Source organism: Microtus pennsylvanicus, chromosome 6 (assembly GCF_037038515.1).
Source record: "Microtus pennsylvanicus isolate mMicPen1 chromosome 6, mMicPen1.hap1, whole genome shotgun sequence".
Taxonomy (NCBI): domain Eukaryota; kingdom Metazoa; phylum Chordata; class Mammalia; order Rodentia; family Cricetidae; genus Microtus; species Microtus pennsylvanicus.
In genome coordinates, this window is record NC_134584.1 from 104835934 (window position 1) to 104863260 (window position 27327).

Sequence of the window (27327 nt, forward strand, 5' to 3'; positions counted from 1 at the left end):
TTGAATATGGAGCCAATAATTCACCCAGCCCTAGAAGGCTGATGGAGATGTTACCTCCAGAAGGGCGCTTTGCACGTGGAAGACTTCTGAGCGAAGGCAGAGAACAGAATGTGGTAGTAGGGCGGGGAAGGCCCTGCTTGTGCTGGGGTGGTCAGTGGAATAACCCGTGTAGGTGTGCGAGGTGTTGGTTCCTGAGTCCAGGGTGACTGGGGATGGCCTGCAGGTCAGCCAGGATGCCTGCCCTGGTCTTTCTTGCCTGGACTTGGCCCCTATCCCATAGCACTGCCCAGCAGCAGAGAGATTATCTCCTAAAAATAGGGCTGGGCCCCACTGATGCTGTTCTCTCTTTTCCCCATGGTTTACCACCATCAACTCTTGGTGCCTAGGGCCCACGTTCTCCTGTGGGTGAGATCCAGAGTGGTGTGGATCCTGCGCTAGGACAGAAGGAACCATTCCCAGCTTTAGCTCTCTGTCCCCACCTCAAAGGGTCCTCAACTCCTCTAGAGGCTGAGGGACCTCTGCCCATCCTGAGCATACGTGGCTCATGCACAGGACCCTAAGTGTGCTCACACATGAATGGAAGACACAGATTAACAAGACTGTGCCCCCATAGCATAGCGATGTCCTAAACACACAGGAACGACTCCTGGAAAGACATTCCTTCACCTTACCTGCACAGTCACCCTAGGGCTTGCGGCTGGTAGGCTCTTGGAGACCCAACTTGCATTGACCCCAAATTCCTACCAACAGCCCAGATGATGCCCTTGTGTCCTTCTTTACAAGTGACCCCACCAAGTCTCCTGTATAGCAGGAGAGGGGGCAGGCATGGAGGGGCAGGTGTGCTCATCCACACACGCACACACAGACGTGCAGTGCAAGCATCGTTTACAGGGTCCAGCATGGCTCTCTGAGCCTTTATTATTGGACAAAGAGCTGCCATTTGGAGTGTTCCCATAGCCATCCTGTAAAGTTAGTGTTCAAGCTTTGGGGACATGCCTGGTGACAGTGCCTCCACTCCAGGAAGACGAAGAGCTTTTCCTCTGTCTTGGTCTCCAGTGTATCTTGGGCACTGGGTCCTTTCTCAGTGAGCTCAGATGGAGGAGGGGCCGACCTCCCAGTTGGGGCTGCTTGGATGGCTCACATTGCTGCCTTCAGGGGAACACTGTCTGCTGGCTGATCCAGGTCCTTCTTCCTTGCCAGGGCCAGGTGGGTGAAGACAAGAATGAGGATGAAGCCTGAGGGGCCCAAGAAGAATGGGTAAGCCCGTAGCAGGGAGGAGAAGGGTACCCCTCTTAACTCCCCGACATTGGTATTGATTCTCTATATAACATTTTCTAGACAGTGTCTCCATTCCCCTAGGCCACCTTCTCAGAAGGCTGAGACAGGAAGATGATACGGTCAAGGCCTGTCTAGGCTACAGTGAGTTCCAGCTGGCAACAACTGAGTGAGACACTCTTTCAAGATAAAAGCTCTCTCTGTCTGGAGTCTGATCAGATGGGGTTCATGGGAAAGCCAGGGAACTATTAACACCTCACAGCTTTCTACAAGAACCAGCGAGGAACCCATCACACAACAAAGGGGATGGAGAGGGCAACTTGGACTTTTCTGCACAGGCTGTGTAATCGTGGACAAGTCACCTAGCCTTTCTGAGTCATTGTGACCTCATTACCAAAGTTGAGAGACAGCAGGATCAAACTCCCTGGCTGTGGGAAGGATTCCATCATGTGTGCACTATAGGACCCCATGCATAGGCAATGAATGACAATGTGCTATAGTAAATGCTTTTCCCTGGGGTGCCCAGGATGGCTGATACCGAGGGTGGTGCATAATGACTAGGGGACTTAGAGGATTCGCTTTCCAGATCTGTGGACACTGTGGGGACAAGGGACAATGTTGAAGACCTTGGCCCCCAACCATTCATCACTCTCACCCATGAAAAACCCCAGTCTCCATTACCTATGGCTGCCAGGGTACCCAAGAGGACACCCACTGCTGACAGCTTCGTAGGCATTCCCTTCATGCGGCCCACCTTGCGCATGCATTGGCCGTCCAGATTGCAGCGACACACGAACACTGGGGTGGGCAGTGAAGATGAGAGTGTTAGAGAGGCCTCCCAGCGGCTTGGAACCTCCTGTCTGGAAAACTGCCATGTGTGTGCAGATGTTTTCGTGCACACCTCTGCAGGTATGTGCATGGGAAGGGGCATACTCCTCTGTGTATGTGGCAGGATGTACGCAGATATGTGGGCCCAGTTACAGATATGCAAGTATGTATGGGCCTGTGCTGTCTCTGTGAGCTTGTATGATGTATACCCAGGCTCTTTCCTCCGTACCCTGATGGCTCCCTCAGGAATTAAAGATGCCAATCTTGGCTGCACTCAAGTCCCAGCCTCACCTTGGACCTGGAGTTGCCACATCTGGGCATCGTGGTGGACAACCACAGGTACCATGTATTCACCTGGCTCTACCCAATGCAAGGCCAAGGTTAGGTAGGCATGGGAATCTGTTGGGTTGCAGAAAATGATTAGGGTTACTAGCCTGGATAGTCTCCATCGGAACTGCTCCCCTACAACCCCCCTACCCATCTCACTTCCAAGTGAGTCTACCCTCCACAGCCTCATTCCCTTCCCTAGACACGTACCATTGAAAGGCTGGAGGCGCCAGTCCCGCTGCATGGTGGGGTTGGGACCAAGTGCAAAGCTGTAGGGACCATGCCTGTTGGCCTGGTCAGGATCCTCACTGGCCCCACTGACAACCACACCGTAGTCTTGGCGGGGTGTACAGAGGTGTCTGCTGGGCCCAGGGGCTACAGCCAATCTTGGGACGGGAGAGGCCTTCAGGAAATGGACCACGATGGTGGCAGAAGTGCTCAGCCCTGGTTCATCTGCATTATTGGGGGTGAGGGTAAGCCATAGAGAACTTGGGCTGGTCCCTCCACACTCCTGCCCCCGACCCCTTCTTCCCACCCCTAGATCAGTTTCTTCCTCATCATGTCCTTCATCCTTTCACCATTCGAACAACTGTTAGCCCACCAGCCTCTTTCTCGATGCCAAATCTGTCTCATTGTTGATGCTACCACCCAGACATGACCTAACCTGGGGGAGAGCATCTCTTCTAACTTCCATGGAATTCCTGAAGTATCCTTCCTGACATGCCCTCCCAGGACCGGATGTTTATCCCATTGGAGTATCGTCCGCAGTTTCCCACACCTGCCCCATCTCCCAGCGTTCCAGCCTCAGACACAGCTCCGGCCCTCCTCTCACCTCCCTCATCTAGTACTCATTGTCTTGTCTGCCCCCGGAGTTGACACCCTCAGAAGCCCAAGGGAAATTCTGAATGGCAGACTTGAAGGGTGGTGGTTTTCCTATAAAGTTTCCATGTGGAGTTGCGCTCCTTTGAGGACATGCCACTGCTGCTGGATCATACCTGTGTCTTGGGCCTCCACGAGCACTGTGTAGGTGTCCCCAGGCTTGGCACCCCGCAGGGACCGGGCTGTGTGCACCTCCCCAGAGCCCTCCTTGATGCAGAGCCAGCCCTCTGAGTCATTGACCAGGGAGAACCTGGGGCCCAAAGAAGATGTGTGTTTGGGGAGGCGCTGGAACAGCATACAGGTTCCTGCCCAGGAACTCCCAGAATGATGTGGTCTACTCAAATCCTGTATCCTTTCTGGGATTCAGGGGCAACAGCAGTGCTCTGAGCCCAGTTGGCCAGTTTTAGAATTCGTTGGTGATGGGGAGTTTAAGGTGTAGGTAGGGAAGGATTATTAGGACCCAGGGAGCAGGGCAGAGACCTGCTTGTTTCAGAGCATCCTGCCCAGGAGTCTGGAGGGCTTAGACCCAGGCACAGCTTCAGTCTGCTGTTGCTCCCTTAAGGAGGAGTAATTAGAGCTCCCCTGGGGCCTAAACACTTCCTTCATGCGTGCCTACTTCATCCAGCCGTGACCCTCCAGGAGTCAGAACCTTGGAAGTAGTCAAAGTTGGAGGAATATTCTAGGCCATACACAAAATGAGTTTCTCAAGCAGGGGAAGCCCAGGCTAGGTAAGAGGCTCACCTGAGGGTTCTGCTAGTGGGCTCTGAGGGATGAATGGTCAGCAGGAGGGATCCAGCTGGGGTGCTCACTGGGATGCTTGTCTCATAGCTCTCCTGGTCCAGCTTGAGGGGCGGTATCACCCTTTCCACCAATATAGTCACTGTGGCTGTGGCTGCAGGGCCTGGGGCTGGGCCCATCAGTTCCTCCACGTTCCGCACTACCACTACCACCTTGTGAAGAGGAGCTGCCTCATAGCTGAGGTTCTGGAACCAGTGAGTTCTGGGTCACTGTGTGGGTCAGGCCACGGCACACTTGTGACCCTTCCCCACTCTCTACAGCCTAACCTTTCGGAGTCTAAGCTGGACATGATCAGAGTTTGGCTCCCAGGCCAGGTCAAAGATCCCTTTCGGGTCTCCTTCTTCAATGGCAAAGTCCATAAGGCGGAAGGCAGGCTCAAGGTCAGCATCAGTGGCTGTAAGGGTGGCCACTAGAACCCCCGGCTTCACATCTTCAGGAAGACTTACAGGTCCAATCTGGAGAGATGGAGATGTCTGGTAAACACCACCAGCACCCTCCTAATGCTCTCCATAGCTTTATGTCAGCTTACCTGGGAAGTGATGAACTCAGGGGCATGGTTGTTGACGTCTGTGATGGTGACCGCCACCTCACATGTGCTGCTGAGACCTGATGCAGGGGAGGGACTGCTGGTGAGGTCCCAGTAGGAGCACAGAGGGGAAGGGGCCCGGGTCATCATCCCCAGGGTACTCACCACCCTCTGATCCTGCTGAGTCAACAGCCAGCACCTGAAGCGGGATGTCCTGGCCTGGGTGGAGTGGGGCAGTTCCCAGCGTTACACGGCCTGTGGTAGAATCTAACTCGAAGGCTTTTTCTTCAGCCCCTACCTCAGGCTCAGGGCTCAACAACCGATATACAACGTGGGAATTGGGTGATCCCGGGGCATCCATGTCCTCTGCTGACAGCGTAATCACTTCAGTTCCTGCAAGACAACACCCCCATCCACTTCCTGAGCTCATGTGTGTGTGTGTCTTTGATATAGAACTCTGAAGCTAGACTCACCCCAAAGAAGCAACATGGTTTCCAGGAAGTCTACCCTTCCCTCCCTCCTGACAAGGCTTCCAGCGCACCTGGGGGGCTGAGCTCAGGGATGCTGATTGCTGGGTCATGCGGGGAGCAGACAGGGGCGTTGTCATTCTCATCCATGACCACCACCTGCAACTCCAGGGGTTCCGCGAAGTCCTCACCACGGGAATTCTGAGCTCGTACTTGGAGCAGGTACTGTGGTGGGCAGTGGAGAGCTTCAGATCAGGGTCAAGGGTAGCTCCGGACTGGAGTGGATTGAAGTCCCTTCTGGTGGCTAGTCCCAGCTCTTCTGGGTTGTCTTCATTGCCTTGGCATCTGTGGGGGATGTGAGAGAGCACCCTCCAGTCCGCCCCATGTTTCCCTCTCACCTCACCTCAGCCTGGGCCTCTCGGTCCAGCTCTGCGGTTACATGGATTCTCCCCTCCGCATCCACGTTGAAGGGTCCTGCAGGCTGACTCTGCAGTTGATAATGTACGTCTCCTCCATCCCAGTGGACCTGTGAGGAGGACATAAAGTGAAAACACTTCAGTCTGAGAGGCAGGAAGCATCTAGGCCAGTCTTTACCCCCAACTGATTCCCAGCCAAGGAGCCCGGACCCTAAGAGCATGTGGCTAGCTACTTGTGACAACCTTACCCTACTTCAAGCCTGAACCTTTTCCAAAGTGCCCAAATGACCAGCTTATTTTATTTTCTGCTTTCTCAGTCTGGGCCTGACCCCAAAGCATTCCTAGAAAAGGCCGGAGACATTCCTGGCTTGGGCGACAATCCCCATGGTAGCGAAAGTTGGCAGCCGTTTTCTCGGAGGAAGCCTTAGGCAAGTTGGGGATGTCAGAACACAGAATCACAGCTACTAGAGGACAGCACATGATGGGCTGAATGCTTGGTCCCAGGCCTTACTACCCACTTTCTAGACGGAAGTATATATCTCAGGAAGGAATGGGGGTCAAGCTCCCACAAGTGTCCGTGTGACTCAGGCCTAGCGACATTAGCTGTGAGGTTACTCTAGCCACTGATAGCCACTTCTCACCTGGGCAATGCTGTGTGGATATGCAACCTGTAGATTCTCTGCTAGGTGAACAGGCCCTAGGGGTATCCAGGTGCTCTGTACTATGGAGATCTCCACAGTGGCGATGGCCTGGTGGCCTGAGGCCTGGTCACCCATGTCCTTGACCTGTACCAACAGCTGGTAAGGCCCTTCAAGGGCAGGGTCTAGGCTGGTGCTTCCTAGAAGGGATAGAAGGTCAGCTGAGCATGGACCCAGGGAGCAAGGCCCAAAGCATCTTCAGCTGGTACCAAAAAGAAAGGCAAGTATATCACAGGAGTTCAATTATAATGTGGGGTTGGAGAGAGGGTTCAGTGGTTAAGAGCACCGGCTGCCCTTCCAGAGGACCCAGGCTAGATTCCCAGCACTGCATGGCCACTAACAGCTGTCTGTAACTACAGTTCCTAGGGATCCGATGCCCTCTCCTATAGACACCAGGCTATATGTGGTTCATAGACATATATGCAGGCAAAACACCCACATACATTACACGTGTGTGCCCATGTGTGTGTATGTGTGTGTGTGCACACAATTTTTTTTTTGTAGTTTTGGATTCTGTCCTAGAACTCACTCTGTATATCAGGCTGGCCTCAAACTCACAGAGATCCGGCTGCCTCTACCTCTTAAGTGCTGGGATTAAAGGTGTGTGCCACCACTACCTGGCTCCACACAATTAAATTTGTTAAAAGACTCAAAAAGATAAAAAGAAAGAAAAATGTTAAGGGATGAGCTAGTCCTTAAAAAAAAAGATTTATTTTTATTATTTATTTATGTGTATATGTGTATCTGTGTGAATGCAAGTACCAGCAAAGGCCAGAAGAGGGCATCCAATTCCCAGGAGCTGGAGTTATAGAAGGTTGTGAAATGGCACATGGGTGCCGAGAATTGATCTCAGGGCCTCTGCAAGAGCAGACAGTGCTCTTAAACGCAGAGACATCTCTCTTATCACCATCGTGAGCATCCAACAGTACCTGACAGATTGCAACTTCACTTTCACAGTGAAAGGTTGATGGATTGGGGAGGTAGCTGGTTGACCAGGGTGGGGAGGAGGGCAGATAGGTAGATGATAGGAAGAGGGAATGGATGGTTGACTGTGTGGGAATTTGGGAATGAGAGTATATGGATGAGCAAGTGTTGGACAAATGGACTCCACAGGTCATTTAGGGACTGGACGAGAGAAAAGGTGGCTGACTGGGTTAAGTCACTTGTCCATCCATGTAAATTGAACGTCTGATCTAACTTGCAGAAGTGATCTACTGTGCTGTCATCCCTGAGGGATCTTGCTACAGCTCCTTCACCCATTCCTATCTGGTCTCCATCTGTCCCATGTCTAAATTCTCCACGCACAGCCCAGCCTTGGCCTCTGCCTAGAATGCCTGTCATCTCAGCTCCAACCCATCCATCACTTACGGCTTAGAGGCACCTTCTCCATCATTCCATGGCTCTCTTCCCCATCAAACCCAGGTCATTCTTACCCCTGGGACTGAGGGCCAGAGCTCCTAGTCGAGGGTCCAGCTGGAACATATCTGGGAAAGGCTGAGCTGGGGACTGATTCAGGATGTGGAATCGAAGGTCTGAGTTGGCTGTGCCCGGTGCATCCCCATCAGAAGCCTCAAGGAAGAGAAAGGGGATCCCTAGGGGCGGGGATGTACTGTAAGGGGTGGTAGGGACAGGGAGTCTCCTGTACCTCCCCTCTGTCTTCTCAGAGCTTCCTCCTATGTTTATCCTTGTATTCTGGAGGCAAACCCATTGTTATCCCATTTCCCAGATGAACTAACTGAGACCCAGGGCAGATGGGACTGTTGATGGGGTTGGAGAGTACAGAATGGGACAAACTTGGAGGAGGGTTTGAACCCTGCTGATGTGCCGACGGTAACTGTCTCTTTACCGTCTGATGTCCTATCAGTGTCTACCTGACGTCACCACACGTTGGTTGCCCTTGTCACTCACCAGGCCTGGTGCCCTGGCTTAGCCGAGCTCTGTAGATGGCCTGGGAGAATTGGGGTACCTGGTCATTCTCATCTTTCACATGCACAGTCATGGGCTGTGGACCCCACAAGACTTGTCCATCCTCAGACTTCAAGGTGACCTGGCCAGAAAGGGTAGTTAGTCCCCAGCCCTGTCTTGCCGGCTTGCCCCTATACCTCACTCTGTCATACCTGTAGTTGGTACTCTGGCTTTTCCTCCCTGTCCAGGGCCTTTGTTGCCACCAGAAAGCCAGACTCAGGATCCACAGCAAAGGGGTCTTGAGCATCTGTGCTTGAGTCCCCTGATAGGACAATCTGACCTTTATCCCTCCCGAGGGGTAACGGTAGCTGGTGGGATAGAACAGAGTCAAAAGAAGTAGGGGTATGGGCTAGACTCTTAGTGGTTCTCAACCTGTGGGTAGCGACTCCCTTAGGGGTTGCATATTAGATGTCCTGCATATCTACACTACAATTCATAACAGTAGCAAAATCACAGCTATGAAGTAGCAATGAAATAATTTTATGGTCGGGGGTCACCACAACATGAGTAACTGCATTAAAGGGTCTTAGCATTAGGAAGGTTGAGAAACACTGGCTTAGAGGCTAACACCTCTACCTATAGGCCCCTTTTTAAAATATGGGGAAACTGAGTCTCAGAAGGAGCTGGCGATTGCCTGGAATCTCAAATCCAGTAACCAAAGCTCCAGTCGAGAGCTTTTCCTTTAGTACCTGATGCTCTTCATGCTCCCTGACACCCTCTTTCTAAAGCGGGACCTTTTCACCAATATCTCTTTTCCTTTTTAGACAAGGTTTCATGAAATGGCCTAGGCTAGAATCAACCCACTCATTGTCTAAAAGGCTGGACTCAAAGGAGAACCAAAGCAGCCAAGAGAACAGACCTAGAGGTGGGAGAAACATGATATTGGGGTAATGGGACAGTACCGTGCTCTCAGGCTCACCTTGATTATGTAGAAAGGGAAGTTTCCACCATAGTTTTCAGGGACTTCCGCGTGCAGCTCTGCAGGCTGGGCCTCGGTGGTGAAAGCCTATGGGAAATTCTCTCCTTGTTCTGGCAGGAAGAGGGAATTGCTGCCCGCCCCCCCCAGCCTACTACATCTTAGTCCATCCACCCTCCCGTCTTATGCTTCCTGCTTCCACAGCAGGCCCACAGTTCTGACTCTGAACTCCTGACTCCCACACTACTTTTGTGGCTAGGATGGTGAGTCCGGGTGGGATTGGGGACAAGGGTGCTAACTCCCAAGGTTGAATTCTGAAGGACAATTCTGGGCCCAGCTCACCTGAATAACAGCGAGGCAAAGCAGCCACAGGCAGGCAGAGATCATGGTCCAGGTGGGTCTGAGGGACATGGAAGTGAGAATCCAGCCCAGAGGGTCAAGGAGAAGGGTTCTATTCTGTATACATGACCAGAGGGCTCTTACTATAGCCTAGTCTCCCAGTCCCCCTCCAGAGGCCTGTTGTAAAGATTCAGCTTCTTGGTCAGACCAAATGAGGCCCCTAGGCCCAATCATCCTGTCACAAAGAGGACCACAGAAGTTTTTATCTCCAATCCCCCTTCTCCTTCCTGCTGTAGCACTCCCGCCCCGCAACAGCTCCCAAAGTGCCAATTATTTAGTACTCCACCAAATCACAGAAGCTGGACAGATGACTGTCACTTCCAGCAATTCCATGTTTCAGGTAAGGCCCAAATGGCAGATCCTGCTCAAGGTCATGGAGGACTTGACCACAAGAGGATTCATTCTGGAGATTATCCTGTTTCCCACCACCACCCTCCAGACACAGAATGCCCTTAGGGCAAGAACTCTGTCCTCATTTTGCATTTTGCAGACCTCGGCGCGTGGTTAAGAATGTGTAACATTATCAACTCTCCTCCACAAGACGGATCCCTGGGAACTCTTACCCAGATGTCTGAAGGATAGGGTAGCCCCACTCCCAAGCTCAACTCTGCCCACCCGAGAGCTCCCAGCCCCTCACCTACTGATGCCCAAGGCCTCTTCCTTGGTCCAGCTGCCAGGAGAGAGTGAGAGATCCTTCTCCAGGGAGCTCCGGCAGGTTGGGCTAGGTGGGGCCGGGCAGAGTGGACACTTGGGCAGGTAGGCGGTCAGGAGTGGAAAATACCACTGGGCCCACAGCAGCAGGCCTGGCCCCGCCTAGTCCTCCCCCCCCACTCCGAGTTACTTATTGACTTTGGAAAGCTAGGACTGCTCAGGATCCGTGACTGCCAGCCCTGGGAGGTGGGCAGATCTCTGTCTGTCACGCCCACCTTGACACAGCTCAGTGAGCACTTCTTGGCCCTCTGGGCTTGGACACAACTTTTTGTGTGTGTGTGACTTTAGACCTGGTCCCATTTCTCCTCTGTGCAATGCATCTGTAGCTAGATCTCCACAGATACCGTTCCCTATGCCTGGAATGCTCTTCCCACCCTTCGTCAGGGTAGTAAGTACCTACTCATACTTTAGCAAAAAGCACCAATAACCCCTTTTCCAAGAAAGCCTCAACTTTCCTAATTCTGCAACACTTATACAGTTCCTCATGTTGTTGTGAACCCCCCACCATAAAATTATTTTTGTTGCTCCATTATAACTGTAATTTTGCTACTGTTATGAATCATAATAAATACCTGACATGCAGGATATCTGATATGCGACCCCTGTGAAAGGGTCATTTGACCCACAAAGGGGTCACTACCCAGGTTGAGAACCACTGTCTTATGCGAATAGGTTGGATTAGAACCACCTCCACATTCCACACCATGAACTGCCTCTACTATGCACAGAAGACACCAGCTTGTCTCCCATTTATTAGCCTGGGAGTCCCTCTGGGAAGGACATCTGACCTTGTCCTGCCCCCAAGTACTCTTAAGCAACTTGTGACATTAAGGAAGGGGCTGGAAGTGTAACCCAAAGGGCAGATGACCCCAAGTCGGTGTTAGGGGTTCCAGACCATGCTTCAGGGAGATGGAAACAGAAGCTTGTGAGGTCCCCTGAAGCTTCCCAAGCCTCACATTGGCTCCTGAACACTGACAAGGGCAAGGCACTGCACTCTCTCATGCCTCCAAGCAGAAAAGGGAAGACTGAGCCAGCTCAGGTGTCTTTGAGGGGGTTGCAGGGCTGACCAGGGCCTCCATACATCCCCAATAAGGCCCACAAAGGAGATCCAGCAGAAGATTTGTTTTCTGGAAGTCTTGGATGAGGGGAGAGGGTAAGAAGACCCTGAGAACTTCTCACAGTGCATCTGGTTGGCTTCTCGGGATGGAAACTGGGCCAGGACAAGCAGGTTATCTACTTTGGGGTCACTGAGGCACCCAGTCTGGATTAGTGCTATATGTGGGTCTCATGCATATCAGGTGCTTATTAACTAGCTCCCAGAACTTCTTTGAGTGTATACACATTGTACATAGACAGACAGACAGACACTCATTGTTATCTTACCCACACCATTATGGAAAGGGAACTGTCCTCTGTCCTCTTGTCATGTACTGGGGCACAGAGGGGCTAAGCAGTTTGCCCAGGGCCTGGAGTGTGTGTGTGTGTGTGTGTGTGTGTGTGTGTGTGTGTGTTTGTGGTGTGTAAGCAACAGAAGCTTTGAGAAGTTAATACTGTCTGGGTGAGGGTGTGGGGGAGTTGTAGAGGTTCCCCCTTTACACACTGAGCAGCTGCCTTCAGACTTCTTTTTGATACTGAGTGAGCTGCAGCTAGGGTTCTAACCAGGCCTCAAGGGCTCCCAAGAGTTTGTGGAATGAAAAAAAGTGGGCGCTTGTCCCAGGCTGCCTCCAGGCTTTGGGAATGAGCAGACCTATGTAGCAGTTCCCCCCTCAGCCACTTCCTACCCATCACCAACCGGCAATGCCAGCTCCTGAAAACATGTGCAGGCATCCTCATTCTCCATGGGGTACACATTCCAAGACCCCCAGTGGATGCCCGGTCCAAATCTCTCTATATTGTATTTCTTCCAATACTTGCCTTTTCACTGTCTTCGGCCTACACAAACTGTCACTGTCATTGCTCTGTGAGCATTATCTGGTGACTAGCACTGTGACATTAGAAAGCGGTTCTGATGGTGACTAACAGGTGGGTAGCCTATGCAGCATGGATCCTCATGACAAAGGCTGACTCACATCCTGAGTGAGACAGAGCTAGATGACTTAAGATGGCTTTAATCACATTGCTCTGAACATCATCTAGTTTAAAATGTATGAATTGTTGGTGCCTGGTATTTTCCTTTTCACATTTTCAGACGGTAGCCACAGCCAAGGGCAATCAAATCCACACACACAAAAGAAGCAGTAGATAAGTAAAGACTCCTACAGGTACACTCCTACCTGTGTCAGTCAAGAAGGATGAAGGAGGCGCCAAGAAGATGGCTAACTGAGTAAAGAATAAGGAGCTAAGTTCAGATTCCCAGCGCCCATGTAAAAGCCAGGTGAAGCTTTTACAATCTCAGCACTGGGAAAGTGGAGACAGGGAAATCCATGGGGCTTGCTGATTAGCCAGTCTATTCCATTGCTAAGCTACAGGTTCAGGGAGAGACTCTGTTTAAGAAGAACAAGGTGAGAGTGATTGGGGAGACTTCTGACATCCGCCTTTAGCCTCCAAATACCCGGTAGCCCGTGCACATGCATACACAGCCACGGCCACACAGAATCTCTCACACACAGAGGAAGGGAAGGAGGGAAAGAGAAAGAACCTGGAAGGAGAGCTGGCCTGGTAACCCCAGCTATGCAGGAGGCCAAGACACGAGGTTCAGTTCTAGGCCAGCCTGGCCAATTTAGAGAGATCTTGTCTCAAAATGCATTGGCTGAGGATGTGGCTAAGTGGTAGAGAATTTGCCTATACTATACGAGGCTCCAGGTTCTGTTAAAAGCAATATAGGGAGAGTCATCTGCTCCACTACTAGGAGGGCCTGGACGGGTAGATAGGCAGTGATGGCACACAGGGACACATCCTACACAGACGGGAAATCTGCACTCCAGATGGGGAGAGCTCTAGCTCTAGGGAGTGGTCTTTGCAAAAGACGAATTAGTCAATGTATTAGCGTGGGCCCTAGTAGAGTAAAGAATACTGAGCCCCTGCAGGATAACCTCAGGCAGGAAGTGGAGAAGCCATTAGTGCCTGCAGGTGCCTCCCTTAACACCTACCCTTCAACACCAGCCACCTTACCTCCCCTCTCTTAAGTCTTCCCTTCCATATCCTGGCGTTAGCTGATTTCCACCCCTTAGGAAGGCCAGGGCAGAGCCTGAGCCCACAATCATGTCAGGCTGAGAGATCCAAAGCAAAGTGTGCCTTTTTGGGGGCAGCCTCAGTTTCCCTTTAATGTATGGAGAGGCAACAGGATCTTCAGTCAGCTAGACAGTTCCAGGCCTCAGCATGGAAGGGTCTGGATAACAGGCTGGAAGAAGGTTTTGTCTCCTGCTTCTTGAACATTCCTCCTAACCACCATAGGTTTCCCATCTGTTCCCTCCATTGTGCTGAATAAATCCAGGCCAAACAGGACCATCAAGACCACACACTAGGTCATGTGGGCAGGGAGCCCTTATCTCTCAATTTCAGCACCTCTTTTTGCTTCTTGAAACCACCATGAAAGAAACCTACTCAGCAGCCCTGGCTTGTCAGGAAATAGTCTTTATTACAAAATCTGCATGTAAACAAACAGCAACCATACTGAACAGCCTGGCTCCCGGGCACATACATCCACACGGAGAAAGGCAGAGTCCTGTCCACGAGCTGGGTTCAGGCTGCTTGGTATGCACGTGGGCCTGCACATGCATCTCCCTGGCAGTGGCCTCTTGGAGTTGCCTCCCTGGTCAGCACTGTCTGTCTGTCCATAACCAACAGACATGGTGTGCACAGCTGACAGTTCTCAGTCTCACAGAGCGTGGACCAGCCATGAGGCCTCCAGAGCAGTTGGCTGGGCCAGCCCCTCCACCCATCCACTGGCCCACTAAGCGAGAGGCCCATCGGGCCTTAGAGGACAGAGAGGTCATGGCAGGACTTGGACTTAGCACGGAAGGCCATCTTGCGGCTGTTGCGAGCTACGATGCGGCCCAGAAAACGTTTGGCCTTCTTGCCAAGGCTCTCCCTTCGCCGAGTGCCAGCTTGCCGCCGGGCATTATCCTCTTTGCTGTCTCTGCGGAGGCGTATCTGGCGCACGACACCCTCAAACAGTGCCTGGACGTTGTGGTGCAGGGCTGCTGATGTCTCGATGAACTTGCAGTCGAAGACCACGGCGCAGGCCCGGCCCTCTGTGTGATGGGGACAGACAGGTGAAGGTCAACAAGGAGCAGAGGATGCCATCTCAAACCCTCGCCATATCTGGCAGCTACAACTCAAGAATTCTCTAACAGTGGAAGAAAGAGCCTTAGATCCTTTTTAAAGACACAGTGATCCCAGTTGCTCGGTCACTTGAGAGGCACAAAGTTTATGGTGGCCCACAAAAAGGAATTCATGCTTTAAAGCCCTGTGTTTAAAATGTATTCTGCAGTAGCAGACTAGGACAAATGCAAATGATTTGACAGCTGAGTATTTTATGATTTGCTGTTATACGAATGGCCCAAATGGCCTGTGGTGGGGGCAAGGTCACCAAGTTTAAAGAATTTGGTACTGTGTGCCACAAAGGGGGAAGCTGAAGCCTGATGAGTACCAGGCTTATTCTGAGGATGGTGGGGCACGGAATCACGCTCTGACCTCCTGATCCTTTGTATGTTTTTCCATTTCCTCAGCCTCACCCTTGTCTCCCTAGGAGCAGTTGAGGAGGGTGCTTGTGTGCCTCAGTTTCCCCTAGCAGATCTGGTTCTTCCCTTCCCCTTTGTTTTAGGCCTCTGGGAGCCCGATGGATCAGATGCATCTTCTCCACCCTCCAACACCAAGTTTTCTTCCTGAACATTTTTAGCCACTGATGATCCCCAGGGACTTAGGCTGAGCCAAGACTAACTGGCCTGCAGCCCAGCTAGAATCTCTCGCCCCCCCCCCCCCCCCCCCGACCCAATGCCTGCTTACCGTCCACAGAGACCTCACGGGAGCGCACCAGGTCACTTTTGTTGCCCACAAGGATGATGGGCACATTGTCTGTCTGCCTCGCCCGCCGCAGCTGGACCCGAAGCTCTGAGGCTTTCTCAAAGCTGCCCTTGTCTGTTATTGAGTATACAATGACGTACGCATCTCCCATGGCCATGCAGTGGCCAGGTAGCCAGCAGCCCCCATCCTGGAGGGGAGACAAATACACACACAACCCTGTAATTCCCAGCAAGGCCCTTCCCCGGCTTTGCTTCCCCTCTTTCCCTGTGACCCAGCCTGCATCCTACCTGCTCCCAAATATCGTAGACCATGAGTGATGCCTCTTCTCCATCCACAGTGATAGAGCGGTCATATGTGTGCCCTAGGAAAGGAGCCAATAGCCAAGTTATCAGTTGGCTGTCAAAAGTTCCCAGTGTCCAGTTCCTCTTCTGACCACACCTCCCACTTCTCAGAGTCTCCTGATAACTCTCCTCCACCAGCAGATGGTTGCTATGATCAAACGAATGACAAGCCTGGTAGCTGGGCGGGGGCTGGAGGCATGGAATGCCCCACCTCTCTCTCTGTGTCCCCAAACTAGTAAAGTACTGGGTGTCCAGGGCTCCCTGACCTCCTGCTGCCCGGTTCCATCGTGAATGTGACCACACTGGCCAGAGGTAGCACAGTGGCCGTCTCTTCCCGGAGACCTTGGCTACCTAACTTTCCTCTTCTAGAAACTTCTGATTTTGTTTCTGCCAACCCTGGCTGGCAGGACTGTTCTGCCCCAAGCATACCCAGCACTCAACTTTTCTATTCGGGGCACTTCTTCCATATCAAGGACTGGCACATGGGTAGGGGAGAGGTTGTGGGGAGTAAGAAGGGATTTGTGGTAGCTCTGCAGTCTCCATCTTGGACGCTGAAGTAACATGATTCTGAAAATGCCTTGAAATTCCATAGTGTTTGCCACTTTTAGTCCATGTCCCCTTCCTCCCAACTGTTTTTCTCTAAACAACTCAATTCTCTCACCTGCGGCTTCTGCGTCAGGCCCGTCTTCTATACCACCAAAGATGCGCGCCAGAGCGCTCTTGCCCACACCAGGCGCCCCAAGCAGCAGCACCTTGTAAACGCCCTCCACTGAGCCGCTGCCTCCAGAACTAAGCGAGTCGGAGGAGCCTTCCGGCCAGTCCAGTCTCTGCCCCTGTGTTCGAGTTCCCTCTGTAGTCGCTGTTAGGGAACCGGGGGCTAGCGCCGCCTGAAGGTCTCGCTCGTCCACGGGCATGCTCCTGCGGTGCATCGGGGGTGCCGGGCCCCAGGGGGTGCTGCCTCGACGGCGGTCGCGCTCCTTGCCCGCGCCTCGGCTCCCTCCGCTGCCGCCATTCAGGGTCATCGTGTCGGACGCTGCTGCCGTCTAGGGCACCAGGAATCGGGATGGTAGCTCTACACCGGAAGCAGGCGGGACCCTGGAGTCAAGAAAGATGCTCAGGACCAAGGGCCTGCCAGAACCTATTGCGAGTCCCGAGGTCTCCACGCCTTAACCGGTAACCCAGCTGGATCCCCATCCATCCCAAGCCCTGATGGTGTGGTCCACCCCGCTTCGTCAGGACACTCACCAAGTCTCACAGACTCTCTCAGGATCTGGTCTGCGCTCCAGCACAGCCCACTGAGGGATCAGATAGAATCCACTCGCAGACCTCTCTTCAAAGAGACTCGGACCCTTGTTGCTGGCAAAACTGCAGCCTTTTTCTCCTCTGCTACCTTAGCCCCTCAGCTGGCGCTGGGTCGCAGCTCTAGGGCCGCCTATTTAAACCTCCACCAGCCTGGCTCCCCGCCCTCACTTCTACCCCCCCCCCCCCGCTCCCGCCCCCGCCTCCGCCTCCGCCCCCGCCCCCGCCCCCGCACCAGTCCCCATCCCCGGTCCACGGTGCTGCTGCGGGGGAGGCTGACGCATCCAGCCGCCCCCGGGAATCCCCCACCTCCCTTCTAGGACCTCAGACTTGCCAGGGCGGGGCAGGTAGCTGGGAAGAGGCGGGGGTGAGAGGGGGAGGAGGGGGTGAGGCCGGGAGGGGGGAGTGTGGGTTGAGGCGGGTGCACAGGCGGGAGGTGGATGATGCAGAGGTTGCCAGTAGTGGGTAACTGGACCTGTGAAGTACAACTCCCTCTGGAGAAAATTTAGTCTATCCCTTTAAGAATGAAGTCTCCCTACTTGTGCTCAAATCAGAACTGTTACCCAAGCGAGTAGACTAGTTATGGACTGGACACACTCATAGCCCATGACACCCATTCCTCCAGGTATGGACCCTAGCTGGAATTTAGAGTGTCCTAAACTGGCATTTCTAGCTTCAACACTAAGTCCTTCCTATTCCAGTCCTTGTGCTGGTACTTAAAGAGTCTTCCCAATGAAACTGTTCTTCATGTTGAAGGTGGGTGTCATCCATGATTCCCTGGGTCCCTTAGGGGTTAGAAGGGAGGGCACAGGGAGAGGGCACATCAGTGGACTCTTCTGTTAAGCCTACTAGGTGGAGGTGTATGCTTGTCTCCTGGAGAGAAACTACAGAGCCAGAGAAAGGAAAACACAAACCCAAGTCCCCACCCTATCTCTAAGCATGCCAAGCAGCTGCCAGTAACTCTGCTAAAAATATCTAATCCTGGCCCTAGCCATTTTGTTTCTGGGCATGAGGTTGCCCAGACTGGGGGGCTGGGTAAGAGGGGGGGGATCCAGGCTGATTGTGGGGAACTCCAGATCCTTCTTTACAGTCTTTACAGCCAGCCTCTTTACAGTCTCTAAGTTCTTCCTGCTCCCGAGCCCCATGCTGGGCCTTTTGCTCCTAAACAGGGTAGGGGCAAGGAGTAGGGAAGTTTCAGGCACCATGCCCCAGGGCCTCTGCTCTGTTTAAGACTCATTTCATATGTGCTGACCCATACTGTGTGCTAGACCCTTTTATCAACGGCAGAAGTAGATGTAGTGCTACCGCTGCCTCAGAGAACTGGGATAATGTCAGAGAGGAGGAGAGGTGATCGGGTGGGCTGAGTGTCTAGTTCTGGATCTGCCTCTCCCTGCTCGAGGACCCCAGTCTTGAATTGGACATCATGACCTGTTCCTTCCTTCCTTGTCTCTAGAGTGAAGACTGTGTGTGTGTGTGTGTGTGTGTGTGTGCGCGCGCGCGCGCGCGCGCTTCCTGTCTCTGTTTCTGCGTACCAGCTGTGACGTACTTTGAGACAGGAACTTGCTTTGAAACGTTTGTGATGACTGTGATGGGGGGTGGAAGGGCACCCATTTGACTCAGGTGACATCATACATAGGTGGACCTTAGTGGGCTATTTCAGGTTGCCATGGAAACTTGAGCCAGACTTGCTGCTGCTGCATTAGTCTCCTTGGCAACACCTAGAAAGGCCTTGAATTGAGGAAACTGGCTGGGGGTAAGGTTAGGGAGCTTATGATGCACAGTCCTTTTGTTCTGAAGGCCCTCAAGGCAAGCAAAAGCGGAGCCAAGGCACCTGCTTATGTGTTCTTTCTATGAAGCAGGGATCTTGGAGGCCCAGGAAGCCCAGGCTGGTTTTTGTTTCTTGGATAAGGCTCAATGGGAAGAGGGAGTTGGGGGCTCCAGCCTCTCCTTACAGGACACAGAAGTCTCTAGAGTCAGTGATCACTTCTCATCAGGAACCCTGGCTGGCTGTTTGTGACACATACATGTCCCCTTTCCCTGCCCCCCATGGCATGAACATACAGTGTGGCTGGAAAGAACCCTGAGGTGTCCAGGAGAGTGTCTGGCAGAGGATAGCTGGAGGAGAACTGTATACCTTCCCAGAAGGGGCCGTGCAGGGAAAGAGGGCTGACTTTCCCCTCTGGTAATCTGAGCTTTCGACCTCAACAGTGTATCTTCTTTGCCAAGGCAACGGCATCCACACAGAGCCACTCAGACCCCAGGCATTCCTGTGGCTATGCCAACAGGCCAGAGATGAACATCACAAGCCTAGGTATAGCCAGGAGCTCCACGATCCAATATCAGGACATGACCTTTAGATCATTTCCTGCTATACTCCTGCCACCTGGTCCTCTCAACGCTCTCAGCTGCCCAGAAGGAACAAACTATGGTTGGAACCAGCTTTGTACCTTGTTAGCAGGTTCACCTTTGTTCATTTGTCCCAGACGAGCCTGTTTCCTTCCACGTAGACCAAGGATAATGTCTCCCTAGTTTTGAGACATAAATAACACGAAATGTGGAAAGCCTCAAGAATGGTATATCTTAGCAGACACCTTTGTATTCTCCTCATCCTTGGTTGGATGAGGCAGGTTGAGTGAATCCCTGAACTGTCTCTTGCTTCTGCTTCAGTATCTCCAGGATGATGTTCTGTCCTGATGAAGGTCAGGGACCCCAGGAACAATGCAGACAACTCCTGTGTTATCCAAGCCTACCTCTTCTCTGTGAGACCATTTCCACTCCTCCCTCAGGTGACTAAATGCTGAAAACAGCGCTTGAATGCTCTGAGGGTTAATCTCCAGTGCCAGCTTGACTGTGTTTAGAATTGTCATGGGCTTCTGGGTGTGTCTATAGGTGTTTTCAGAAAGGTTTAACTGGAGAGAGGACCCATCTTGAATTCGGGTAGCATCATTCCATAAACTGGGATCCAAGGTTATAAAAAGGAGAAAGTGACCCGAGCACCGGCATTCATCTCACTTGGCTTCCCAAATTTTGGTGCAACATGCCCAGCGGCCTCACATGTGTGAAGTCATGCCTTCCTTACCATGATGTATATCCTCAAACTGTGAGCCAAGACAAACCCTTCCTTCCCCCAGTTGTCCCTCGTCATGGATTTTGTCACAGCAATGAGAAAAATAATGAATACAGCTAAATTTGAGCACCTCCTCCCCCCAAGACGGCCCTCTGATTTCAGGGCCCCTGATCTCTTCTGTGACTTAATTCATTTCACTGAGCAGAGCCATACTGTGTTCCAGACCCTTTTGTCAAAGGCAGGATGATGGGAGAAAATAAACGCAGCTGAGCGTGTTCGTTTGTGTCATCTAACCTCTGAGGCAGTCTCATTTAGCTGTGATTTGTTATTCCCATTGTGTAGACATAGTAACCGAGGCTGGAGAGATCACAGTCCAGAAATAGCACAGCTAGATACGTGTGGTGGACGGTCTCAGAGATCTTAAACTTCATCCTCCTCCAACTGCCGCTATGCCTTCACAGCACAGCTGGGGTTCCAGAAAGTTCTCTGGGTGCTGGTTCAGTATTCACAGGTGGTGTCTTTGCAGACAGCCAAGACAGATGAGCCAAGAATGTCAAAGTGGGGCAGGAGAGACGGTGCAGTGGTTAAAAACACTGACTGTTCTTCCAAAGGACCTGGGTTCAATTCGCAGTGCCTAAGTGGCAGCTCACAGCTGTGTTTAACTCCAGTTCTAGGGGATCCTACACACAGACATACATGCAGACAAAACACCAACACACACACACATAAATAAATAAATAAAATTAAGAACTGTCAAAGGGACTGAAATGCTAGTGCTTGATATCTTTCACTCCAGTGGCCTGGCCACCAGGAAAGTCAATCAGCATGATTCAAAAGCACCTGACTACTCTGAACATGGCTGAATACAGATACCATGGCCATCTCAGACAGATGGGGCTTGCCACGCTGAGGTTCCCATGTGGTGAGCCCCACAACTTGGAAAGGATCTCTGGGCCTAGTCACCCTAGTGGGTCACCCCATCTCTCTGAAACATTCAGTTCTTTCACCTGTGAAAATGGAGGACCAAAGTGTCTGGGAGATCATTTGAGCTAGGCCAAGGGAAAGTTTACATGTGCACAGAGCAGTCCCAAAGAGATGCCATGGGCCAATGGCTCCATCTTCTCGGTCTTGGGTGGTCACACCCAGCTCTTGCTAAGAATGAACTGAGGCATAGGAGCCGTGGTTTGGGATGGGCCCAGGCCTTTCTACAGAGGCAACAGCGACTCCTGCCAAGGGAGCAGTATTTTAGCTGTAGTGGGAAGTCTTTCGGATATTTTCCTAGATCACTCCTCACCTGCAAAGGGTAGATAAGGAAGAAAAGCAACCAGCACGCGGAGCAGGGTGATTTCCTGGGCGCAGATGGATAATCCCAGCACTCAGGACTCTGAGTCTGAGGCAGCCTAGGCCACTCGGTGAGACCTTGACTCAAGAAGCTAAAACAAACAAACAAGCAAATAACCCAACAGATCTTAAAGGGCCCAGGCTCTCTGATAATGAAGACACCGCCAATAGCCATGTCTGGGCTCCCATAGGGGTGGGCAGTCCCATTAGAGAGGAGACTGAAGCAGGAAAACTGGAGGCAGTCCTGGGAAAGAGCTTCCAAATGGCTAAGATCTGAGAACAATGATCTCTCTTGAGATGACAAATGGCAATCGGGGTACAGGGCAACAGGAGGCAGAGGCCCCTGACATGGTCATATCGTTTTATAGAGCCGAGCTTCTCTTACCCAGCACCTGGGTAACACAAACCCCTGAAGGATGGATGGTGAGGATTCCCCGGGACCCTTTCCAGAGAGAAAATGAGTGTTGCTATTTTAACCTGGGCATCACTACCGGTGGGCAAAGGCATCCTATGTGCAGGTTAATGTCACAGCACACACAGCACTCCTGGGCAAACCCTCAAGCCTGAGCTCATTCCAGTGGACAAAGAAACACACCACATGGCGGGACTTGCCTAAAATAACTCTTGGATTTTCCCTCTTTTTTTTAAGGTCAAGAGTTAAGGTGTACAGGGTGGGCACTATAGCCTGGCTCTGCAAACATTCCGAGGGGCCAGGTGTCAAAGGCTCACTCTTCCAAGTGGAGCCCCAGGGAGGAGGTGGTCGTGCCCAGCGGGAGCTCTTCTTTTTTCTCTGCCACATGCTCTGCAGCAATGCGCTGCTATACCACAGGCCCTAAAACAACAGCACCGATCACAATGGACTACAACCTCCACAGCAATGAAATAAATCTACTTTTTAAAGATAATTTGGCCAGCATGTATGTCTATGCATCATAGGCATGCCTGATGTCTGTAGAGGCCAGAAGAGGGCATCAGATTCCCTGGAACTGGAGTTATGGATGCTTGTGAGCCACCATGTGGGTGTCAGTAATCGAACCTGGGTCCTCTGCGAGAGGAAACAAGTACCTTGAATGGCTGAGTTCTCTCTCCGGTCCTCTTCTTCTAAAAAGAGCAAATCAAAACAAACCCCGACTTGTTTTTTATTTATATGTATGTGTGTGCATATGCCACATTGTGTGTTGAGTGCCTGTGGAGGCAAGAAGAGGGTGCTGAGTCCTCTGAAGCTGGAGTGACAGGTGGTTCTGAGTATTTGATATGGGTGCTGGGAGCCAAACTCAGATCTTCTAGAAGAACGTCTCTTCAGCCCCCAAATTTGCTTTCTTCATAAATTACTTTGTTTATGTAGTTATGGAAAACTGACTCCCAGTGGGAAGAAGGAGAGAGAAAATCTTAGAAGACAAAAAGAACCAAACACAACACACAGACACACAGTAAAGATCTAAGTGCTGCTTCTGGAAAGCTCGCACAGGACTGGATACTGGATATTAGTCTTTTGTTTTGAGACAGTCTCATGTAATAGCCCAAGCTGACATTAAACTCATTAAGTAGCTAAGGCTGGCCTTGAACTTCCGATCCTTCTGCCTCCACCTCTCGTGTGCTGGAATTACAGGCATACACTTCCATTCTCAGAGCAGAATGGCTCAATTTCTGTCCAGACAAAGAACTGTTATGCAGTTGTGGTGTTAGTTTGAATAAGGACCCCGATAGGCTCATGTATTTGAACACTTGGTTTCCAGTCAGTAGAACTAGGAATAATTAGGAGGGGTGGACTTGTTGGAGGAGGTGTCTCACTGCGGGTAGGCCTTGAGGTTTCAAAAGACTCACTATTCCAGTGTTCCCCTCTCTCGGACTCCAACTTGTGGATAAGGATGTGAGCTCTTAGCTGTTCCTGCTGCTATGTCATTGCTCTGCCATCACGGTCTCTCACCCTCTTAAACGGTAAGCCCTAAAATAAACATTTCTTTTATAAGTTGCCATATTGATGATGTCTTACAACAGCAACCAGAAAAGAAACTAGACAAAATACATGTATCAATTTAAGACATGGTTCTTTATGTTTTTTTTTTTTTTTTTGGTTTTTCGAGACAGGGTTTCTCTGTGGTTTTAGAGCCTGTCCTGGAACTAGCCCCGTAGACCAGGCTGGTCTCGAACTCACGGAGATCCGCCTGCCTCTGCCTCCCAAGTGCTGGGATTAAAGGCGTGCGCCACCACCACCCGGCTCGGTTCTTTATGTTTTTGAAGAAGTAGTTCTATAAACACACACAAGTAAGGCCAGTGTCACAACAGGTCAACTGAATCTACTGAGTTGAACCCATTGGTGGCTTAGCTATTCAGGTATATTTATGTATTTCAAAAAAAAAAGTGTTTTTGTTTTTTACATTTGCAACTTTTGCTAACTGAAACATTGGAAGAGCTAAAAAAAATTAAAAAAAGAGATTTAATTTCATTTGTTTGAGATAGGGTCTGTCTATATAGCCTTAGTTATCCTGAAATTCTTTATGCAGACCAGGCTGGCCTCAGAAAGCAGAGATCTGCCTGCCTCAGTCCTCTGAGTGCTAGAACTAAAGTGTGCACTACCATACCCAACTTACTGATTTATTTTATGTGCACGAGTATTTTCCTGAATGTATGCATGTATGGATACCATATGTGTGCCTGGTTCCTATAGATGCTGGATCCTCTGGAACTGAAGCTACAAATGGTTGGAAGCCTCCATGTGGGTGCTCGGAACCTAACCCAGTTCCTCTTTAAGAGCAGTTAAGTGTTTTCAACTGCTGAGCCATCTTTCTAGCCCCACTGGGAGAAATACGAAATAATGGGGGCACTTCACGGACTCACCCTGCAAAGGCACGCACTACCACATTCCCCTCTACAACAACAAATGACTCCATCATGAAAGATGCTGAGGCATGCTGGGAAATGAATATAAATTAGGGGTTTATTACAAAATGAAAAAAATGTTAGTTTCTCATTGTCAGTGATTCAAGAAAACAAAGCCACAAGCTCTTGGTGGAGCTGAGGCCAGGACACCTGTGTGCAGGCTGGTGGTCAAAAGCCTGGCTCACGAGCGGGCTGACAGACACTGATTAACGACCTCTAGTAGGTGGGTATTCTCCAGGGCGGCTGCCACTCGCTCCTTATCTGCAAGCTGTTTGTTCACTAGGTAGGAAAGAGGGGTGGAAAAAGAGAGTTAAAAAGCAACTCTAACCGGACTGCTAGCCTCAGTACAGATTCTACCTCTACCAATAAAGGTCCTGGATCACCTTTGCCTTGATCAGGATATCCTTATCACCTGTGCCCACACTCTCTTGCCGGGATCACTCTCTTGTCGGGATACACGCTTGTCCCCATACCTCCAGGGACTGCTCAGTCTGTCTCCAGTACTTCCTGAAGCCTGACACAATGTCCTTGGGGGAATATCAGAGGGAAGTTCATGGGAAGCAGGAGATTTAAGTCAGACCAGTTTGGTCTAGGCTGGAGTCTGGCTATTTTGTTCACTTAGACCCCTAGTCCTAAGTCCTAACCTTCCTTATAAACTGCTATAGCAAAGGGAAAGTCTCACACAGCTGGAGCTCTAGGGGAAAGAAAAATCAACTTCCCCACCAGCCCACACTAACCTGCATGCTCCGAGGCGTGGGTCCCGGGTGTAATGTGCACATCCATCTGGGAGGAAGACAACCTGTGACTGAGCACTTATGTGTTTGTCCTTTTTCAAGGGGGGCGGTCCCTTCCCTGTGGACACCATGTCCCTACCTTCCTTCTAATCACTCCTCTTGATCCTGGCCCTTCTGCCCCACCCAAGCCCACCTGCAGTCCACTTCTACCCAAGGACCCCGTCAGCTGCTATGGACTTAAAGGTCTGCCAGTGCCTCCAGCAAGCCCATCTACGGCTTCCCTTTCTGCCACACTCCTCACTATTTTCTGGAGTATTTCTTGTCACATCAGCTTGGCGTTTCCTCGCAGTTCATCTCTGCGAGTTGGGATCCTTCCAGTCTCCACTCTGACGTCCCTTCTCCTCAGTAGCTGTTTCACCCTTAGGCTCGACTCCAACTGACCTTGAAGCGCTGGGGAAGGGATCGCAGAAGCTTGACTTTGATAGACAGCCCAATAAGCGTTGCCATGCTGCAGTGTGGAATGGTGGGTGTGAAAGCCACGGCCACTGTGCTCTCGGGGTCGCTAACCTGGGTTGACAAGAGAGACTGGAAAGATCACACGACCGCCCCTAGCACAGAGACCCTCTCTTTAGTTTATTGATTTGGCCAAGTCACCTAACTTTTATGGGCTTCAGTTTTAATCACAGCCATAAAGTGGAAAAACAACCTCTTGGCCGTTTGTGGATGGAGAACGCCAGCCTCTAATTGTATAACGGAACCTTTTTAAACTATTTGAACAAGCTCCCACACTCTGATGCTGCCGGTGACTCACCTGAATCCGAACTTGCTCTACTACGTTCAACTCCTCTAGTGTCAGCGGATGCTCGGGGTCATTAATGGACCGAATGAGATGTGCCAAGTGAAGGAAAAGGGACTTTAAGTTTTGGCCCACTCAGAACCTCCGCAGATATGCCTAACCGGGACACCCCTCCACCAGCGTGTGTTGCGCATCACTTCTTCCCGGTACCCCAAGCCCCCACCGTCCCGCCAGCGCCCAGCAGCGGCGGATATCGAAGATCTCGCGGGCATCGATGCTGTCGGGCACCTGTTCGTCTTCCTCGCCCGCCGTCACTGGCCGCTCCCCGGAGCGCTCATAGATGAGGGGGTTGGCGTTCTCGAGAAGCCCGCCGCGCCCACCGCCACCAGAGCCGCCACCGCCGCCCACCATCCCGGAACTGCGGTTCCCACAACCCCCGGGTGGTGTGTACTTCCGCTCCTACGGCGGGCGCACTTCCTGGGAATGAGGCGAGGGCGTGGTGTGACTATGGGGTCGCGCAAGGGACCTGCCACGCTCCTGGGACTCTACTGGTAGTTTGCAAAATATTGTCGTGCAGCCTACGCGGAGCCGGGGAATGCTGGTAGCTCTCTCCAGGGGATCAGAAGAGACTCTCGCGGCTCTTGGCCGTGCGATCCTGTTAGGAGCTGGAACGCAGAAGCCAATACCGTTTGACAAGGGCACTAAAAGCCCCTCGAGATTGAACCCAAACCACCCTCTTCAGGAGGTTAGGCCGAAAAGGCATTCGGATGCTCAAACTCGCTCTCCGGCTATCACGGAACCGTAGATCCACAAAAGTCACGCTGTTTTCCCCGAACAGGGATCGGCAGGCACTAATTACATGCTTTTAAAGTAGACGAGCGATCATGAACTTGAGAACGTCATATTTACGTATGAGTTTGGGAGGGCCGACATAGCCTCTCAGGCTAGGAACTAAAATAGAAAAGATGATGTATACTTGAAGGTGGAGCCCGTAAACTATAAGTCCTGGAAGCAAAAAGGATTTTTTTGGGGATGAGGCCCCCCCGCCCCTCTCCACCGAGCTCTCACTGTGTGTGCACGTGCAGTTCTCCTTACCCAGATCAAATTCCCCGAAGGTCCGCGCCTATTCTCCATCTGGGGCCCGAGAATGTACTACTTACAGCTTCCTGCACTCTTCTTTCCAGGCAAAACCCCACAGTGGGAATGTGATTACAGGGGAAGTCAACAGAAGGACTCAAGACTTAGGAAAAAGGTTCCTGATGTCTCAAAAGACCTCTTGGAGGATCTCCCCTGCTTGCTGGTCAGAGGCACACTGCAGCCTGTGACCTTAGCCTATTCAGGAACTCTCCTGTACAATGATCTTTCCAGGCACACCGTGTGCTCAGCCTACAGTGTCTAGGTCAAGCTTCTGGAGGCGGCCTTGATATTCTGTTGCTTGTCCGTGAGACACAGCATTGCCTAACGACAGTGCAGACACAGACCAAGACGCTGAAGTTAAAGTAATGTGGCAGACAGACTTTCTGCCTGTTTACATGCTGGGGTATGTGGGTCCTTGATTCTTCTCTTCCCAGTGCAGGAGGAGACCTTTGCAGAGCACAGGGACTTGGATAAGAATTACACAATTGTGTAGAGTCAGAGGCTGAGCCTGAGGGTGAGGATGCACCCCAGAGAGGAGCTTGTGGAGGGTAGATGATTGGGG

General features: G+C 51.6%; 3 protein-coding genes across 4 annotated transcripts; all 3 read right to left on the reverse strand.

The window, feature by feature from the left end:
• Positions 1-881: 881 nt before the first annotated feature.
• Cdh16 (cadherin 16) lies at positions 882-12045 on the reverse strand. Its single transcript, XM_075978013.1, has 18 exons — positions 11987-12045; positions 9438-9495; positions 9099-9185; positions 8332-8487; positions 8123-8261; positions 7648-7806; positions 6158-6354; positions 5504-5626; positions 5175-5325; positions 4799-5026; positions 4637-4713; positions 4374-4562; positions 4051-4292; positions 3426-3559; positions 2641-2883; positions 2395-2502; positions 1957-2073; positions 882-1235 (listed from the first exon to the last, which is right to left on the reverse strand). The coding sequence occupies exons 1-18, from the start codon at positions 12043-12045 to the stop codon at positions 1138-1140; spliced, it is 2565 nt and encodes an 854-aa protein (XP_075834128.1). The 3' UTR covers positions 882-1137.
• A 1714-nt stretch (positions 12046-13759) lies between these two features.
• On the reverse strand, positions 13760-17011 carry Rrad (RRAD, Ras related glycolysis inhibitor and calcium channel regulator). 2 transcript variants are annotated; one of them, XM_075977065.1, is made up of 5 exons: positions 16757-17011; positions 16173-16606; positions 15458-15531; positions 15153-15357; positions 13760-14398 (listed from the first exon to the last, which is right to left on the reverse strand). In XM_075977065.1, the coding sequence occupies exons 2-5, from the start codon at positions 16531-16533 to the stop codon at positions 14121-14123; spliced, it is 918 nt and encodes a 305-aa protein (XP_075833180.1). In that variant the 5' UTR covers positions 16534-16606; positions 16757-17011; the 3' UTR covers positions 13760-14120. The 2 variants fall into 2 exon arrangements, with proteins under 2 accessions (XP_075833180.1, XP_075833181.1); XM_075977066.1 differs by having other exon boundaries at positions 13765-14398; positions 16173-16583; positions 16757-16897.
• A 7127-nt stretch (positions 17012-24138) lies between these two features.
• Ciao2b (cytosolic iron-sulfur assembly component 2B) lies at positions 24139-26422 on the reverse strand. The gene is made up of 5 exons (XM_075977067.1): positions 25881-26422; positions 25644-25721; positions 25274-25399; positions 24836-24881; positions 24139-24377 (listed from the first exon to the last, which is right to left on the reverse strand). The coding sequence occupies exons 1-5, from the start codon at positions 26037-26039 to the stop codon at positions 24280-24282; spliced, it is 507 nt and encodes a 168-aa protein (XP_075833182.1). The 5' UTR covers positions 26040-26422; the 3' UTR covers positions 24139-24279.
• Between the last annotated feature and the right edge of the window lie 905 nt (positions 26423-27327).